The 15,846-nt window shown below is 47.5% G+C and overlaps 1 protein-coding gene across 1 annotated transcript in view; it reads left to right on the top strand.

Moving 5' to 3' along the window:
• The window catches only part of KIF14 (kinesin family member 14), a 49,351-nt gene that overhangs the window by 14,532 nt on the left and 18,973 nt on the right, over positions 1–15,846 (top strand). The window contains exons 6-15 of the mRNA XM_059875630.1: positions 3,739–3,791; positions 4,907–4,937; positions 5,359–5,466; positions 6,597–6,713; positions 7,562–7,677; positions 9,374–9,546; positions 10,270–10,417; positions 10,665–10,728; positions 12,069–12,253; positions 14,294–14,396. Coding sequence (XP_059731613.1) covers positions 3,739–3,791; positions 4,907–4,937; positions 5,359–5,466; positions 6,597–6,713; positions 7,562–7,677; positions 9,374–9,546; positions 10,270–10,417; positions 10,665–10,728; positions 12,069–12,253; positions 14,294–14,396 — 1,098 coding nt within the window. The remainder of the gene's footprint in view (positions 1–3,738; positions 3,792–4,906; positions 4,938–5,358; positions 5,467–6,596; positions 6,714–7,561; positions 7,678–9,373; positions 9,547–10,269; positions 10,418–10,664; positions 10,729–12,068; positions 12,254–14,293; positions 14,397–15,846) is intronic.

Genomic DNA, 15,846 nt, shown 5'->3' with positions numbered 1-15,846 from the left:
AGCATCAGAGTCTTTTCCAGTGAGTCAACTCTTCGCATGAGGTGGCCAAAGTACTGGAGTTTCAGCTTTAGCATCATTCCTTCCAAAGAAATCCCAGGGCTGATCTCCTTCAGAATGGACTGGTTGGATCTCCTTGCAGTCCAAGGGACTCTCAAGAGTCTTCTCCAACACCACAGTTCAAAAGCATCAGTTCTTCAGCGCTCAGCCTTCTTCACAGTCCAACTCTCACATCCATACATGACCACTGGAAAAACCATAGCCTTGACTAGACGGACCTTTGTTGGCAAAGTAATGTCTCTGCTTTTGAATATGCTATCTAGGTTGGTCATAACTTTCCTTCCAAGGAGTAAGCGTCTTTTAATTTCATGGCTGCAGTCACCATCTGTAGTGATTTTGGAGCCCAGAAAAATAAAGTCTGATACTGTTTCCACTGTTTCCCCATCTATTTCCCATGAAGTGATGGGACCGGATGCCATGATCTTAGTTTTCTGAATGTTGAGCTTTAAGCCAACTTTTTCACTCTCCGCTTTCACTTTCATCAAGAGGCTTTTGAGTTCCTCTTCACTTTCTGCCATAAGGGTGGTGTCATCTGCATATCTGAGGTTATTGATATTTCTCCCAGCAATCTTGATTCCAGCTTGTGTTTCTTCCAGTCCAGCGTTTCTCATGATGTACTCTGCATATAAGTTAAATAAACAGGGTGACAATATACAGCCTTGACGTACTCCTTTTCCTATTTGGAACTAGTCTGTTGTTCCATGTCCAGTTCTAACTGTTGCTTCCTGACCTGCATACAGATTTCTCAAGAGGCAGATCAGGTGGTGTGGTATTCCCATCTCTTTCAGGATTTTCCCCAGTTTATTGTGATCCACACAGTCAAAGGCTTTGGCATAGTCAATAAAGCAGAAATAGATGTTTTTCTGGAACTCTCTTGCTTTTTCCATGATCCAGCGGATGTTGGCAATTTGATCTCTGGTTCCTCTGCCTTTTCTAAAACCAGCTTGAACATCAGGAAGTTCACAGTTCACATATTGCTGAAGCCTGGCTTGGAGAATTTTGAGCATTACTTTACTAGTGTGTAAGTGTGTAAATACTTTACTACTTTACTTTACTGGAAAAGGTCAGTTTTCATTCCCATCCCAAAGAAAGGCAATACCAAAGAATGCTCAAACTACTGCACAATTGCACTCATCTCACACGCTAGTAAAGTAATGCTCAAAATTCTCCAAGCCAGGCTTCAGCAATATGTGAACCGTGAACTTCCTGATGTTCAAGCTGGTTTTAGAAAAGGCAGAGGAGCCAGAGATCAAATTGCTAACATCCGCTGGATCATGGAAAAAGCAAGAGAGTTCCAGAAAAACATCTATTTCTGCTTTATTGACTATGCCAAAGCCTTTGACTGTGTGGATCACAATAAACTGGAAAATCCTGAAAGAGATGGGAATACCAGACCACCTGATCTGCCCGTGAGAAATCTGTATGCAGGTCAGGAAGCAACTGTTAGAACTGGACAGGGAACAACAGATTGGTTCCAAATAGGAAAAGGAGTTCGTCAAGGCTGTATATTGTCACCCTGTTTATTTAACTTATATGCAGAGTACATCATGAGAAACGCTGGACTGGAAGAAACACAAGCTGGAATCAAGATTGCTGGGAGAAATATCAATAACCTCAGATATGCAGATGACACCACCCTTATGGCAGAAAGTGAAGAGGAACTCAAAAGCCTCTTGATGAAAGTGAAAGTGGAAAGTGAAAAAGTTGGCTTAAAGCTCAACATTCAGAAAACTAAGATCATGGCATCCGGTCCCATCACTTCATGGGAAATAGATGGGGAAACAGTGGAAACAGTGTCAGACTTTATTTTTGGGGGCTCCAAAATCACTACAGATGGTGACTGCAGCCATGAAATTAAAAGACGCTTACTCCTTGGAAGGAAAGTTATGACCAACCTAGATAGCATATTCTAAAGCAGAGACATTACTTTGCCAACAAAGGTCCGTCTAGTCAAGGCTATGGTTTTTCCAGTGGTCATGTATGGATGTGAGAGTTGGACTGTGAAGAAGGCTGAGTGCCGAAGAACTGATGTTTTTGAACTGTGGTGTTGGAGAGGACTCTTGAGAGTCCCTTGGACTGCAAGGAGATCCAACCAGTCCATTCTGAAGGAGATCAGTCCTGGGATTTCTTTGGAAGGACTGATGCTAAAGCTGAAACTCCAGTACTTTGGCCACCTCATGCGAAGAGTTGACTCACTGGAAAAGACTCTGATGCTGGGAGGGATTGGGGGCAGGAGGAGAAGGGGACAACAGAGGATGAGATGGCTGGATGGCATCCCTGACTCGATGCACGTGAGTCTCAGTGAACTCCAGGAGTTGGTGATCGACAGGGAGGCCTGGCATGCTGTGATTCATGGGGTCGAAAAGAGTCGGACATGAGTGAGGGACTGATCTGATCTGATCTTACTAGCGTGTGAGATGAGTGCAATTGTGCGGTAATTTGAGCATTCTTTGGCATTGCCTTTCTTTGGGATTGGAATGAAAACGGACCTTTTCCAGTCCTGTGGCCACTGCTGAGTTTTCCAAATTTGCTGGCATATTGAGTGCAGCACTTTCACAGCATCATCTTTCAGGATTTGGAATAGCTCAACTGGAATTCCATCACCTCCACTAGCTTTGTTCATAGTGATGCTTTCTAAGGCCTACTTGACTTCACATTCCAGGATGTCTGGCTCTAGGTCAGTGATCACACCATCGTGATAATCTGATGAACATTATTCTTAGTGGACATTAAATGAGTTATTAACTGTAACCTCATTTTATTTAAGTATTGTGTCAATATTAAACATCATATATTCCAAGATTTAGTTGGATCGCACATGTCAAATATCAAATGCCTAAAAGTCTGTGAAGCCAAAAAAGTAGAAGTTTAAGAAAACTTTTTTTTTTAAGAATATGTATTTCACTGGATTATTTAGCAAGCTGATGTCTTATAGATAATATTTTCTATGCAATAGAAAGTTTCACAAGGCATAAACTTTTTAAATACCTATTATAATGAAAAAATTTTTAGTTGTGAAAAGAACTGTGGAGATTGAGAAACTATAATCTGAAGAGGTCGCTTGCTCTAAGTCACTCCGTCTGCCTTTGGCAGCATCTAGAGACTTAAGTGGGAGAAGGCAATGGCACCCCATCCCAGTACTGTTGCCCAGAAAATCACAGGGATGGAGGAGGCTGGTAGGCTGCAGTTCATGGGGTTGCACAGAGTCGGACACGACTGAAGCGACTTAGCACCAGCAGCAGCAGCAGCAGAGACTTAAGCAAAACTTGGCATTTCCTTCTAAGACTTCTATGTGTTTTAAAATTTCTGCTCATAAAGTGTAAAATGTATAATGTAAAACTAAAGAAGATGTTAACTGAAATTAATTGTTTTGTTGAAAGCCATTTACAAGCACATGAGCAGTAGCCGTGGCAGGACTTGAGAGTAACAAACCTGTAAGGTATTTGGTGTCATAGTAAATCTACTGTCGGACGCGGCGAATGCGACTGGTTTGTGATCCTGAGGCAGTTTCCTGGTGCCTTGCAGCTTAGCTGTGTTTCTGTGAGAACCTTTTGTTCATTTCTGGGCAAAGTGGAGACAAGTCTTTTTACTGTAGACTCAAAATATAGAAAAAAAGATGATTGGAAGTCCATTTTATATAGAATATTTGTATTGTGCTAACGCAGCTTGTGTTTCCCACAGCTGCGAGTGCGGGAGCACCCGGCCTCGGGTCCCTACGTCGAGGGCCTGTCCACGTGAGTGCGGCATGCGGGCCGGTGTGGTGGGTGGGCAGGGCCTGTCCACGTGAGCCTGGGTGGCTGGTGGGTGGGGCCTGTCCATGAGAGCATGGGTGGTGGGTGGGCGGGGCCTGTCCATGTGAGCGCAGGTGGTGGGTGGGCGGGTCCTGTCCACGTGAGCCTGGGTGGCGGGCGGGTGGGGCCTGTCCACATGAGTGGGGGCGGTGGGCGGGCAGGGCCTGTGCACGTGTGCACGGGCGGTGGGCGGGCGGGGCCTGTCAACGTGCGTGCGGCTGGTGGGCACGGCCTGTTGTGTTCCTGAGTGTCCCCCCCAGCCGGGAGGCGCTGCCTCCCAGTTGTCTTGTGGCCTCAGTGCTCTCCAGTTAGACATCCTTCCTCTTTCTAAATGGAGAGTTAGCTGCTTCTCGTGTTTCTCTCTCAGGGCGCCTGTGAAGCGCTCTCATAGAGGACTGATCACACCGAGTGGAAGTCACCTTCTCTGACTTCTCTCTCTCTCCCCCGCTTACCCACTGAGTTCAGCCTGCCTCTCAAGCCTCTTGATTTATGTGTCTCTGGAAGCCGCGGAGGGGAGGAGGTGCCGAGTTCAGTGCTTAGAGTTGGAACTATGCTGACAGTCATGTGTTTGGCTTTCAACTCCAAATGCTTTTTTAAGGGAACAGAAAAGTGGTGAGAGAAGATTTAACTCCATTTAGTAAATCTGGAATTGTGCTGAGACCCACGACACCCGCAAACCCACACCCATGCGTGCCTGTACTTGTACATACACCTTTGCCGAACCACACCCTATGTGTGTATACGGGTACCTGTGCCAACATGGGGGTTAAAGTTTATGTTTTGGTCTCATGACTTGGATATTCCAATGTTCAAATGCTAAGGTTCTTCATTATATTAAGAAAAACCATATTTTTAAAAATTTGATAGAATTAAAGCATTATATTTTATTTCCTACCTTATAGAATGGAAAAAATGACTGTCAAATCAATATAATAATATCTATTCCATTGTGATATCCATGGAATAATTATATAATTGAAAGGTGGTTCTTTTATAAGAGCAGGAGTGTGATTGATCATCAGTAAAATGGATTTTGTCTTTTTGCTTTTTTAAAATAGGAATGTTGTCAGTTCTCATTCTGATATCCAGGTAAGGTTGATTGTATTTTGTCTTCTCTCCACTAGATAGAAAGATCAGAGTCATAAATACTTATGAGAATATTTCCCCTTACTTGCTGTTCTCATAAATAAAAGGTTAATCTTGTTAATTTCTAATCAGTTGATTTTGTTTGTGTAAACTTTAATAAAAAGAATTACTTTTCTAAACTAAAAACAAATTGATAATCATGTCAGTTTAGAGTTGTAGAAATAACCTTTTCACGGTATTAACTTCTGATTTAAGTTTCTGAGACAGAGAAAATGAACAGCTAGAAAATGGTAATACAAATGAGTAAATAAATATGTATTGATAATTTTATTTTGCAAAGTGATTATTGGTGTGTGTATATGTGCTTGCTTCACACTTGGCCCTGGTTGGCACCATCTGAGCTCTGGCCCGCCTTCCTCGCCAGGTCTGGCTGCAGCTGGGGAACAAGCAGAAGGCCACGGCGGCCACCGGCATGAACGACAAGAGCTCACGCTCTCACTCCGTGCTCACGCTGGTGATGACGCAGGCCAAGGTACCACGTCGCTGAGGGCTTTCTTAGGAAAGATGCCTGCTATATTCAAGTTGTATGTTGTCCCTATTTCCTCCTTTAAATCAAAGGTAAAAGCATAGTCACATAAGTATGTAACATAATTGGGTTTTAGCGCATACACACGATGACTCCCGTCATATCAGTGGATGGTAATATATTATCAATAGTACATAATACTTGTGTTTGAAAAGACATCTCAGAAAGTAAAGGATTTTAGATAATGTAGGGACTCCCTTGGTGTTCCAATGGATAAGACTCTGCGTTCCCAATGCAGGGGACCGGGTTTGATTCCATATATTGCAGCTAAGACCCAGCACACCAAAACTACTGAGCTGTCTCACTCTAGAGCCTGCATGCTGCAACTTGAGAAGCCCATGAGCCACGGTGAAGACCCAGCAGGGCCAAAATAAATTTAGCCATAGGTTCCACTACTCAGATAAACCCCCTCAACAGTTTGGTATATAATCTTTCAATTGTTTTACAATCACACATCACAAATTTACAAAATCTGTAACAATTTCATGCCTTTAAAATTATTTGCAAAATATTGTTTTTCATAGCTACATAGTATTCCTTTGACTATCAAAAGTCCTCAGGTTTTTCTCTGATGTTGGACATTTATGTTGCTTTTAAACATTTTGCTACTTCAGTGCTGGGATAAACAACGCTTTTATAAATTACACTTCTTCTCTATTTATTGTTGTTTCCTTCATGTAACTGAGTAGTTACAGGGTTTAGCCCTTTAAAGTCATCTCTCTTATTCTGCTTCATGTAACTGAGTAGTTACAGGTTTAGCCCTTTAAAGTCGTCTCTCTTATTCTGCTTCATGTAAGTGAGTAGTTACAGGCTTTAGCCCTTTAAAGTCGTCTCTCTTATTCTGCTTCATGTAACTGAGTAGTTACGGGTTTAGCCCTTTAAAGTCGTCTCTCTTATTCTGGCATAGTCTAAGCACTGCTCGGTGTGTTCTGATAAACTGTCATGGAGTCAAGGAAGCACAGTGTCTTTATCCCTTGTGTTTGCAATCTTGTGTAACTTCCTGTTTTGCAGACTTATGGTGATGGCAAGTCATGATAGAACTTATGATGTATTATTTTAATGCCCTCTTGCTCCAGACAGAATTTGTGGAGGGGGAGGAGCTGGACCACAGAATTCGGAGCCGCATAAACCTCGTGGACCTGGCTGGCAGCGAGCGGTGCTCAGCGACCGGGACCAGCGGGGAGCGGCTGAAGGTAAAGTGCCGCCTCCTGTTGGGAAGCTCAGTCCTGTGCCTTGTTTTTAGGAGATTACAAGCTCAGCATACTTAACCAAAAAAACCCCTCTCTGAACCTGCACTTCATAGACTGCAGTCTGAGGCTCAAAAAGGAACCCATAGTTCTTGGTTATGATTGCTTTCAGAAACAGTAGACTTTGAATCCAAAGGAAATTTGTAGATTCTGAAAGAAAGTATTTATTCAGTGATTATCAGTTCAGTTCAGTAGCTCAGTCAGGTCCGACTCTTTGTGACCCCATGGACTGCAGCATTCCAGGCTTTCCTGTCTTTCACCAACTCCCGGAGCTTACTGAAACTCATGTCCATCAAGTTGGTGGTGCCATCCAACTATCTCATCCTCTGTCCTCCCCTTCTCCTCCTGCCTTCAATCCTTCCCAGCAATAGGGTCTTTTCCAATTAGTCAGCTCTTCACATCAGGTGGCCAAAGTCCTGGAGCTTCAGTTTCAGCATCAGTCTTTCCAATGAATATTCAGGACTGATTTCCTTTAGGATGGATTGGTTGGATCTCCTTGCAGTCCAAGAAGACTCTCAAGAGTCTTCTCCAACACCACAGTTCAAAAGCATCAATTCTTCTGTGCTCAGCTTTCTTTATAGTCCTTCTCTCACATGCATACATGACTACTAGAAAAACCACAGCTTTGACTAGATGGACCTTTGTCGGCAAAGTAATGTCTCTGCTTTTTAATATGATGTCTAGGTGGGTCATAGCTTTTCTTCCAAGGAGCAATTAGGGAAGAAATATATTTTGTGAAACAAATTTATTCTGGAGCAGTTACGTTTGATTAAAATGTTTGATCTTGTCCCCAGGAAGGTGTGAGCATTAACAAGTCGCTGCTGACCCTGGGCAAGGTCATCTCTGCACTGTCCGAGCAGGCTGGCGGGCGGAGCGTGTTCATTCCTTACCGCGAGTCTGTCCTCACATGGCAAGTAGCTCTTGAAGAGTAAAGAATGTACAAGATACAGAGAGTAGTGTGGGAAAGGGGCATAGACCGGCTCATGTAACTCTCGTATGGATTCAAGAGCCAGGCTACCTGGACTTGACCTTGCTAGTCCCCCACCTGTCTCCTCGCCTGTAATAAGGGGATATCCAGACCTGTCTTTTAGGGTTGTGTGTGTGTGTGCTCAGTCGCTCAGTCATACCTGACTGCAGTCTGCTGGTGGACTGTAGCCCACCAGGCTCCTCTGTCCATGGGACTCTCAGGCAAGAACACTGGAGTGGGTTGCCATTTCCTCCTCCAGGGTATCTCCCTGACCCGGGGACTGAACCCTAGTCTCCTGCGTTGGCCGGCAGATGCTTCAGCACTGAGCCCCTGGGATGGTGAGGGTCGATGGTGGGTGTAAAGCTCTGGGAGGCTGCCCAGGCAGTGCAGTGGCAAAGAGCCCCCCTGCCCGTCAGGAGACAGGAGACACACAGGTTCGATCCCTGGACTGAGAAGGTCCCCTAGATAAGGAAATGGCAACCCATTCCAGTATTCTTGCCGGAAAATCCCATGGACTGAGGAACCGGGGCTGCAGTCCCTTCATGGGGTTGCAGAGTCGGGCATGGCTGTGTAACTGAGCTTGCACACACAGAAGCTCTTGATGCGCGGTGTGTGCTGCGTCATGTCGGCCTCTGTTCTGTGTTTGCTGTTATTCGTGCCTGATGTTTGAGCACATGTGGTGTCACCAGACACACGACTGTGTGTGTAAAGTGAAGCTCAGCACACACTGGCTGGTTCAAAAAGTATTCATGAGTGAGTGTGTATGTAACTTCAGATATGTTCCATTTAGATTACATCTGTGTAGATTTAATATTCAGTGTTGAGAAGGACGTCTCTCTCCTTGACAGCAGCGTATCTTTATATACTTTATTATATTGTAATCGCCACCTCAAAACCTGTCAGAGAACAGTCTGATTTTCTTTAATGCCTCTTGAAAATTAAGAATAACTTTTGAAAGTTGAGACTGATTCATTCTGTATTCGTAAAGATAGGCTTTTTAGTCTCATGCTTGTTTTTCCCCTCTCAAATAAGGGTTTTGCGTATGTTAGTAACAGAGAACAAAATTTGTGTTTATAATGTTCATCCATCATTTTCTGCACTTCCAAGCAGGTGCTTTGAACCCTCATGGTGGCTCCAGAAACCCAAAGACCACCAGCACGGTCCCTCCCTGAAGCAGTTCCCAGTCTAGTGCGCGGAGAGGAATTTCACTAAGGATAGGATAGTTACCCACATTTTAAAATCTCTGCACAGACTGTTGTTTCACAAAACAATATAGAAAGCGTGGGAGGAAATCAAGTGCTCAGAGACCTACGCAGAGCTGCGAGTCCAGAAGCCTTGCCCGCGGCCTTTGCGTGAGGGGGCGCCGGGCCCGCTGTCCCGCGGTGGGCGCTGCGCCTGCCCCGCGCCCGGTGTCGCGGGGTCACCGCTGGGCGCTGCGCCCGCCCCGCGCCCGGTGTCGCGGGGTCACCGCTGGGCGCTGCGCCCGCCCCGCGCCCGGTGTCGCGAGGTCACCGCTGGGCGCTGCGCCCGCCCCGCGCCCGGTGTCGCGAGGTCACCGCTGGGCGCTGCGCCCGCCCCGCGCCCGGTGTCGTGAGGTCACCGCGGACGCCAAGTCTGACGGGGGCTGTTCTCCGCGCAGGCTGCTGAAGGAGAGTCTGAGCGGAAACTCGAAAACCGCCATGGTCGCCACGGTCAGCCCGGCGGGCAGCAGCGTGGAGGAGACGCTGAGCACGCTGAGGTACGCGGCGCAGGCCCGCAGCATCGTCACCGCCGCCAGGGTCAACGAGGACCTGAGCGCCGGCCTCATCCGGGGTGAGCGGCTCGGACTTGAAGGGCGCTGGGCGGGAGTTTCGTCTCACTCACTCACCTCAGTCGTGAAAATAAGCGGTTTTAGAGCCGAGGCTTTTCCTCTCACGCTGGCTGCAGCAGCGCCTCGTCACCTTCCCGGAAGGCCGGCGCCGAGCGCGCAGGGAGCAGGCAGGCGGGGCCGGGGATGGGGCGGGCCGGGGGGCTCTGGGAGCAGCGGCCGCCCCGCCCTCAGCGCCCGCAGCCCGCGCTTCCCCAGCCCTGCGTCCCTCCCGCCGCGGCTCGATGGTGCATGGCGCCCTCGGGTGCGGGCTGGCTCCCGCTCAGTCTTTCCCCCTTTGCATCTGCTCTCTTCTACCAGTGGGGCCATTTCCATTAAACGTAGGTCTTCTGAATTCCAGCTGGGAAAACCTTTGATCTCTGTCCCCAGTCCTTATGGGTACGGTGTGCCGGGGCAGGGCTGGTTCGCACCTGCCGTCCCAGATGGGTGCCCGGTCCCCCTCAGGTGCCCTGTGTTGGAGAATACATTTCGTGGCCATCCTGCTAAGAGGGAGGGATTCATTAACAGGGGAGCGGTTTTTCAGGTTAAGGCTAGGTAGGGATTTGTAAGTAATTAAAGTAAAATTTCACTTAGTGGTTCTTAAGATTTCAAATGGAAGAGCAGATGTTCATGTCTAGTGGACTGTATATCAAATGTTATTAATCAGGCCCTTTTTTACAAATGTTTAGAACTGAAAGCGGAAATTGAAAAGTTAAAAGCTGCCCAAAGAAGCAGTCAGAACATTGACCCTGAACGGTACAGGCTCTGCCGGCAAGAAATAGCATCCTTGAGAATGAAGCTGCATCAGCAGGAGAGAGACATGGCAAACATGCAGAGGTGGGCTCTGGGCCCCAGGCAGTCAGACCCTGTGCTGCCCGGGCTCCCTGGGCTGGTGGGGGTGGGCGGGGGGCCGGCGGGGAGGCACCCCTCCCTCCCATACGAGTGGAGCAGCTCATCCCCAGACCATGATGTTTGAATACTCCTGAGTGGTTTTCTAAGTTTTGTTGATTATCTCTTGATTCTTAATCATTTATATATCTAGATATTTTTTAACCCTTTTAAACTTTTGTTTTTCTTTGAAAAGAATGTGGAAAGAAAAACTTGAACAAGCTGAAAAAAGAAAACTTCAAGTAACAAAGGAGTTACAGGTATCATTTCAGCTCGCTAAACTGACTGAAGATTTGCAAAGAGACATGCCAGTAAATATGCAGATGTAACTTCTCAAATGCTCACTGTATACCAACTGTACAGAGCAAAATCTTAGAGGGAATCTTGTGAGGAGCTTTAAGATCAGGATTGTGATGGCTTAGAGCCTGTGAGCTGGTTGGAAAGTTAAAATACAAACAATCTAGTTCTCTTCACGTTGGTTCAATGGGTTCAACAGATGTCACATGTTGCTGCTGTGCCAGGCCTGGGGAGGCCGAGGTGAACCCAGAGAACGTGTGACCCAGAGGGAGGTTTACTGAAGTGTCGTGTGATTGGAGGGTGAAACCACGCATGTGCCATCTATTAGGTACACAGTGGTGGGCACTGGTGGGCACTCACACTGTGCCGTATGAGTCACCCTAATGCAGTGGCCGAGGAGCAGCAGTAATTCCCCATGATGAGGGCGGTCACTGGGAGGACTTCAAACAGAAGGGACAACTAAGCAAAATCTTGTACAGTGAGCAGGAGCTTGTTGGTTTCCAAAGTCTAAACGTCTAAGCAAAGATGCAGCCTGATGCCCTGAGAGTTAGGCACAGATGCGTGGCTGCTGGGATGGGTCAGACTGGAGAGGGGGGCACAGCTGGCCCACAATGCAGTGAGGACCAGTGGGCGGGCCATGGCGGGTTTTAGGTGGAAGGACAGGGACAATCCTCCTGGGTCTGGACAGGTTCTCCTGGTGAGGGTGTGAGAGAGGGTTCAAGGGAGGGAAGAGGAAGGCCGGGAAAGGGACCCATCTCGGAGCTATGGCTGGGGTTACGGGAGGAGGTGACGAGAGCTTGGGGCAGGCGGTGGGTGGGCTGGCTGGTGGGGGTGCTGGGTGCAGGGGCTGGAAAGGAGGGAAGCTGACAGGTTCAAGAGGGTTTTCCTGAGGTGTGTGTAGACAGGGAAGTGGGGAATGGTGCCTGAAAGGTGCATCCTGCATCGTGCGATCAGGAGGTTATTGTCACGGTACGGGGACCTGGTGGTGGCCGCAGAGACGCGGTCGCAGGACCCGACCCGCTGTGGACGGTTGCGGGTGAGGACAGGTGCATGGAGACACCAGGCTGAGCCCCGAGTGGGCTGAGGGTGGTGAGGGACACAGGGTCAGCGTCACCCTGCGAGGCTTCTAAGAGGTATGCCAGCCACACTTATGGGGCCGTCGGGAGGAGAGGGTCTAAGAGACCGTTAATTACCAAGTCACATGTCCTGTGACTTTCACGTTTAACACAGACCTTTCATTTTAGGTGGGTTTAACAGTTTCATGCTCCTGATCAAGGTTAACTATTTTTCTGACTTCTACTAGAAAGCAGGAATTACCTTTCAAATGGACAACCATTTGCCAAACCTGGTCAACCTCAACGAAGACCCTCAGCTGTCGGAGATCCTGTTATACATGATAAAAGAGGGGACAACCACAGTCGGAAAGTACAGACCAAGCTCCAGCCACGACATTCAGTTGTCGGGCGTGCTGATTGCCGACGACCACTGGTGCGTCCCTCAGATCTGCCCCCTGCAGCTCCCTTCCCACACGTCTCCATTCACGCTGAGGCGCTGGTGTGTAACTCTGAGAGGGCCTCTGCTGGCCAGGAAAGCCGACGGTGGGGGCGTTCCGTGAGGACGGCAGGTCCGCTGCTCTCCTATGAGGAGTGACGTCGGGGTGGTGTTGCTGCGTTTCTGTTTTGTGCGTGTGATGTGGCCACGGGGTCATTTCCTGGAGTTACAGTCTCAGGCATGACACTTCTATCCATCATTAAGGCCAGAGTTTTGGTTGGATGATGAATTTAAACTTCTGCTCCTGTGAGTGGAGCGATGCTGCGTGTGTTGCTGGGGTGACGGTTCGTGTGAACTGTGTTAGCTCCATAGTGTGTTTTCATGACTCGTCTCTGTTGACACACCTGCGTTTTCCCGGCTGCAGAGTGTCACGTGGTGTGCAGTTACCGGTCTATTTTGTCGGTAGACGTTCGGTGGTTTCTCACATTCCACCCCCACAGCACTGCTGTGAGCGCGTGGACACGTCTCCTGGTACAAACGGGTAGCGCGTCCCTGGAGTGTCAACATGCGAGACGGCCCTTGGGGCAGCCTGGCGCCTGGGCCCTTCTGTTTGCCCCCCGTGCTGTATGAGCGTGGCAACTTTGCAGTTACCGTGTCACGATAATATCCAAGTTTGGGAAGCAGCCCTAAGCGTGTGTCTAGGAGGGGAGAGAGCAGCCTGCAGGATATGTGCGTATTCACCTTTATGAGGTGATTTCAGATTGCTTTCCAGAATGATCGTCAGTTCTGCCACAGTTGGCACTCAGACTTCCTGTTACCCTCAGATCCTTGCCAACACTTAGCACTGCTGGGTGTATGCAAACTGGCAACTTGGTGGGCATTTGTTTGCATTTCTTTGACTAGTAATCCTCACATATTTTGGCCAATTTTGCTTGCTCTTTTGTAACTTGTTTGTAACTTGGTCATGTCTTTTGTCCATTTTTCAATTGTATTGTATTGTTTTTTCCTTCATAATTTGTAGCAGACCTTTCTGTGTCTTGGTTGGCAGGTTTTTGTGAGTTTCATGCATTGTAAATAGCTTTTCCAGCGTGTGGCTCATCTCTCTCTCTTATGGTACCTTTCAATGGATCAAAGTTCCTAGTATATCACACAAGCGAATCTTTTCCTTTATGGTTGTCAGTTTCTGTGTCTTGTTAAAAAAAAACCCTTTCTGTATTGAGGTTATAGAGACAATCTCCCAAATTTTCTTTTAAATGTTTTGAAATTTTGCTTTCACATTTAAATCCTTAAGTAGTCTGGAATTTTTTGTTTGCTGTGAAGTAGGGATCTAAATTCATTTATTTTCCTTGTGAATAACCAATTCTACCAGTACCATATCTTAAACAAGATGTGGATTTTTTTTTTTAATGTGGTGTTCACATTAAAAAAGTTTCTAAAGATACAGAGTGCGTGTTCTCACTAATATCGCGTGGTCTTGGTCATCTGGGCTCCACGGTGTCTTTGCACCTGGTGTGGTTTGGCTCCTTGATCTTTAGTCCTCTTGGTCTTCTCTTAACTGTTTTCTGTACCACATGAGTCCAGCATTATTTACACTTGTGGCAAAGATACAGAACGTGCCCCAAAGAGTGAAGAGTCCAGAAGGGGGCCAGGAAGTCCCCGACTCGCCTGGCCCTTGGTTAGAGTACATGGGTCAGTACTTGTAAGTATTTTAATGTATTTTCCCTTAATGTTTGTGTATTCTTTTTTCATTTTGGGAGGAGAGGGGTTAGTGTTTTTTTAAGTAGTTTTAATCATAATACACACAATGAAAAATTTTCCTATCACTGCTGGATAGAATTGTTAGAGAAGCCAGGCTTTTTTCAGCAAAGGTTCAAAATCTAATGGAAGGAAAATAAGGGGATTCTTGTACGTTACTATTGTCATAAATTGACAGGAACCTTCTCACTGAAGGAGCACCCCAGGGAGCATTACGTGTCCTGCTTTTCCTTCCTCGTCAGTCTGTCCATCACCGTAACCACGGGCTCCCTGTCTTCACAGCACCATCACCAATTCCAGTGGGACAGTGAGTATCGTCCCGGCCGGGGAAGCAAAGACATACGTAAACGGAAAACTGATTTCGGAGCCGACAGTGTTGCACCATGTAAGTTGGCCGCTGCTGAAACGCAAGAAGCTGTTGTGCTTTGAGCACGGGATTCAGTTTTGCTGAGCCTGGTTCTCTCCTCTGTGAGATCAGCAGAGAGCGAGGGGGAGGACTCTCTGGCTCTCACACTCTCTCTTCTGGTGTTTCACAAATCGCCTGCCTTTGTGCAGAGACCAGCCCCTGGGAGCTGCCCAGGCAGCACCGTTACATGTCCGGGGCAGAGCTGGGCTTGGGTCAAAGCCTCAGCCCTGCCAGCTGCTCTTTGACCTTTGAGACGTTATTCAGCCCAGGTGACTGTGTGTTACCCTCCCCAGGACTTTAACGACGACATTAGGGGAACAGGCACAAATGCTGTTGCTGGCGAGGCGAGGCCTGTGGCCACATGGTGTCTGTCTTTCTGTCTCCCAGGGAGGGTGGAGATGGGGCTGCTGGAAGCATTAGCTTGTGCGCGGTTCTTAGAGCAGTGTCTGCAGACTGAGCTCAGCCGGTGCTTAGCGCCGTGACTGTCGGCCTCTATGCTCTATTAGCGTCCTCATTCCGAGAGTCGGGTTAATAATAGGCACGTAGGCAGCGTGTCTGCCCCAGTTCTTGGCTTATGGACTGTGCGGTAGCTTACGGTGAATGATGTCGGATTCATGATCTCCGAAGAAGATTGAGCTTCAGGACCAGGGACCAGGCTTGATCACTCAAGAGCTTTTGTGAAGCAGAGTTTTATTAAAGTGAAAAAGGGACAGAGGAAGCTTCTCACACAGACTAAGAAGGGGGGCGGAGAGCGCCCCTTTCCAGTGTTAGCAAGGGAGTTATATACTTTTTTAAACTGGTTATTACAGTAAATTAAAAGAGTGTCTCAAGGTTGTAAACATCTTACTAGACCCGCTCCCATAGTTTACATTTTAAGATAACAGGATTAGCCAGAAGGTTTTCAGGAAGGAGAAACTGTCCTCAGCAGGATACATTGTTGTTATATAATCCTCAGTATAGAGTTTAAACTGAGTTGTTTGTTGTGTAATCATCAGTTCTGTATCATCCTGTGTGTTCAGTCTCCTCCGACTCTTTGTAGCCTCTTGGACTGTAGCCTCTGTCCATAGGATTCTCCAGGCAAGAATACTGGAGTGAGTTGCTGTTTCCTCCTCCAGGGGTCTTCCCGACCCAGGGACTGAACCCAGGTCTCTGGTGTCTCCTGCACTGGCAGGCGGCTTCTTTACCAGTAGTGCCACCTGGGGAGCCCAGTTCTGGGCTTAAAGAAAAAACATTTTATGTGACTAAGAGTAAGGAATGTAGAGGAAAAACAGATGTTTGTCCTTTCCTCCTCCTTGGGAATTCCAGACCCCTATCTCCTCTTCGAGACCCCCAGACCCCTTTCTCCTCCTCGGGGACCCTGGGCTTCTTATCAGCCTGCCTAGGAATTGACTCTCTCAGGTATTGCATAAACGTTAGCTGCTGTGATTCT

The sequence above is a fragment of the Bos taurus genome, chromosome 16, assembly GCF_002263795.3.
Source record: "Bos taurus isolate L1 Dominette 01449 registration number 42190680 breed Hereford chromosome 16, ARS-UCD2.0, whole genome shotgun sequence".
Taxonomy (NCBI): Eukaryota; Metazoa; Chordata; class Mammalia; order Artiodactyla; family Bovidae; genus Bos; species Bos taurus.
The sequence above is the reverse complement of the archived record's forward strand: the minus strand, read 5'-3'. Positions and strand labels throughout refer to the sequence as shown.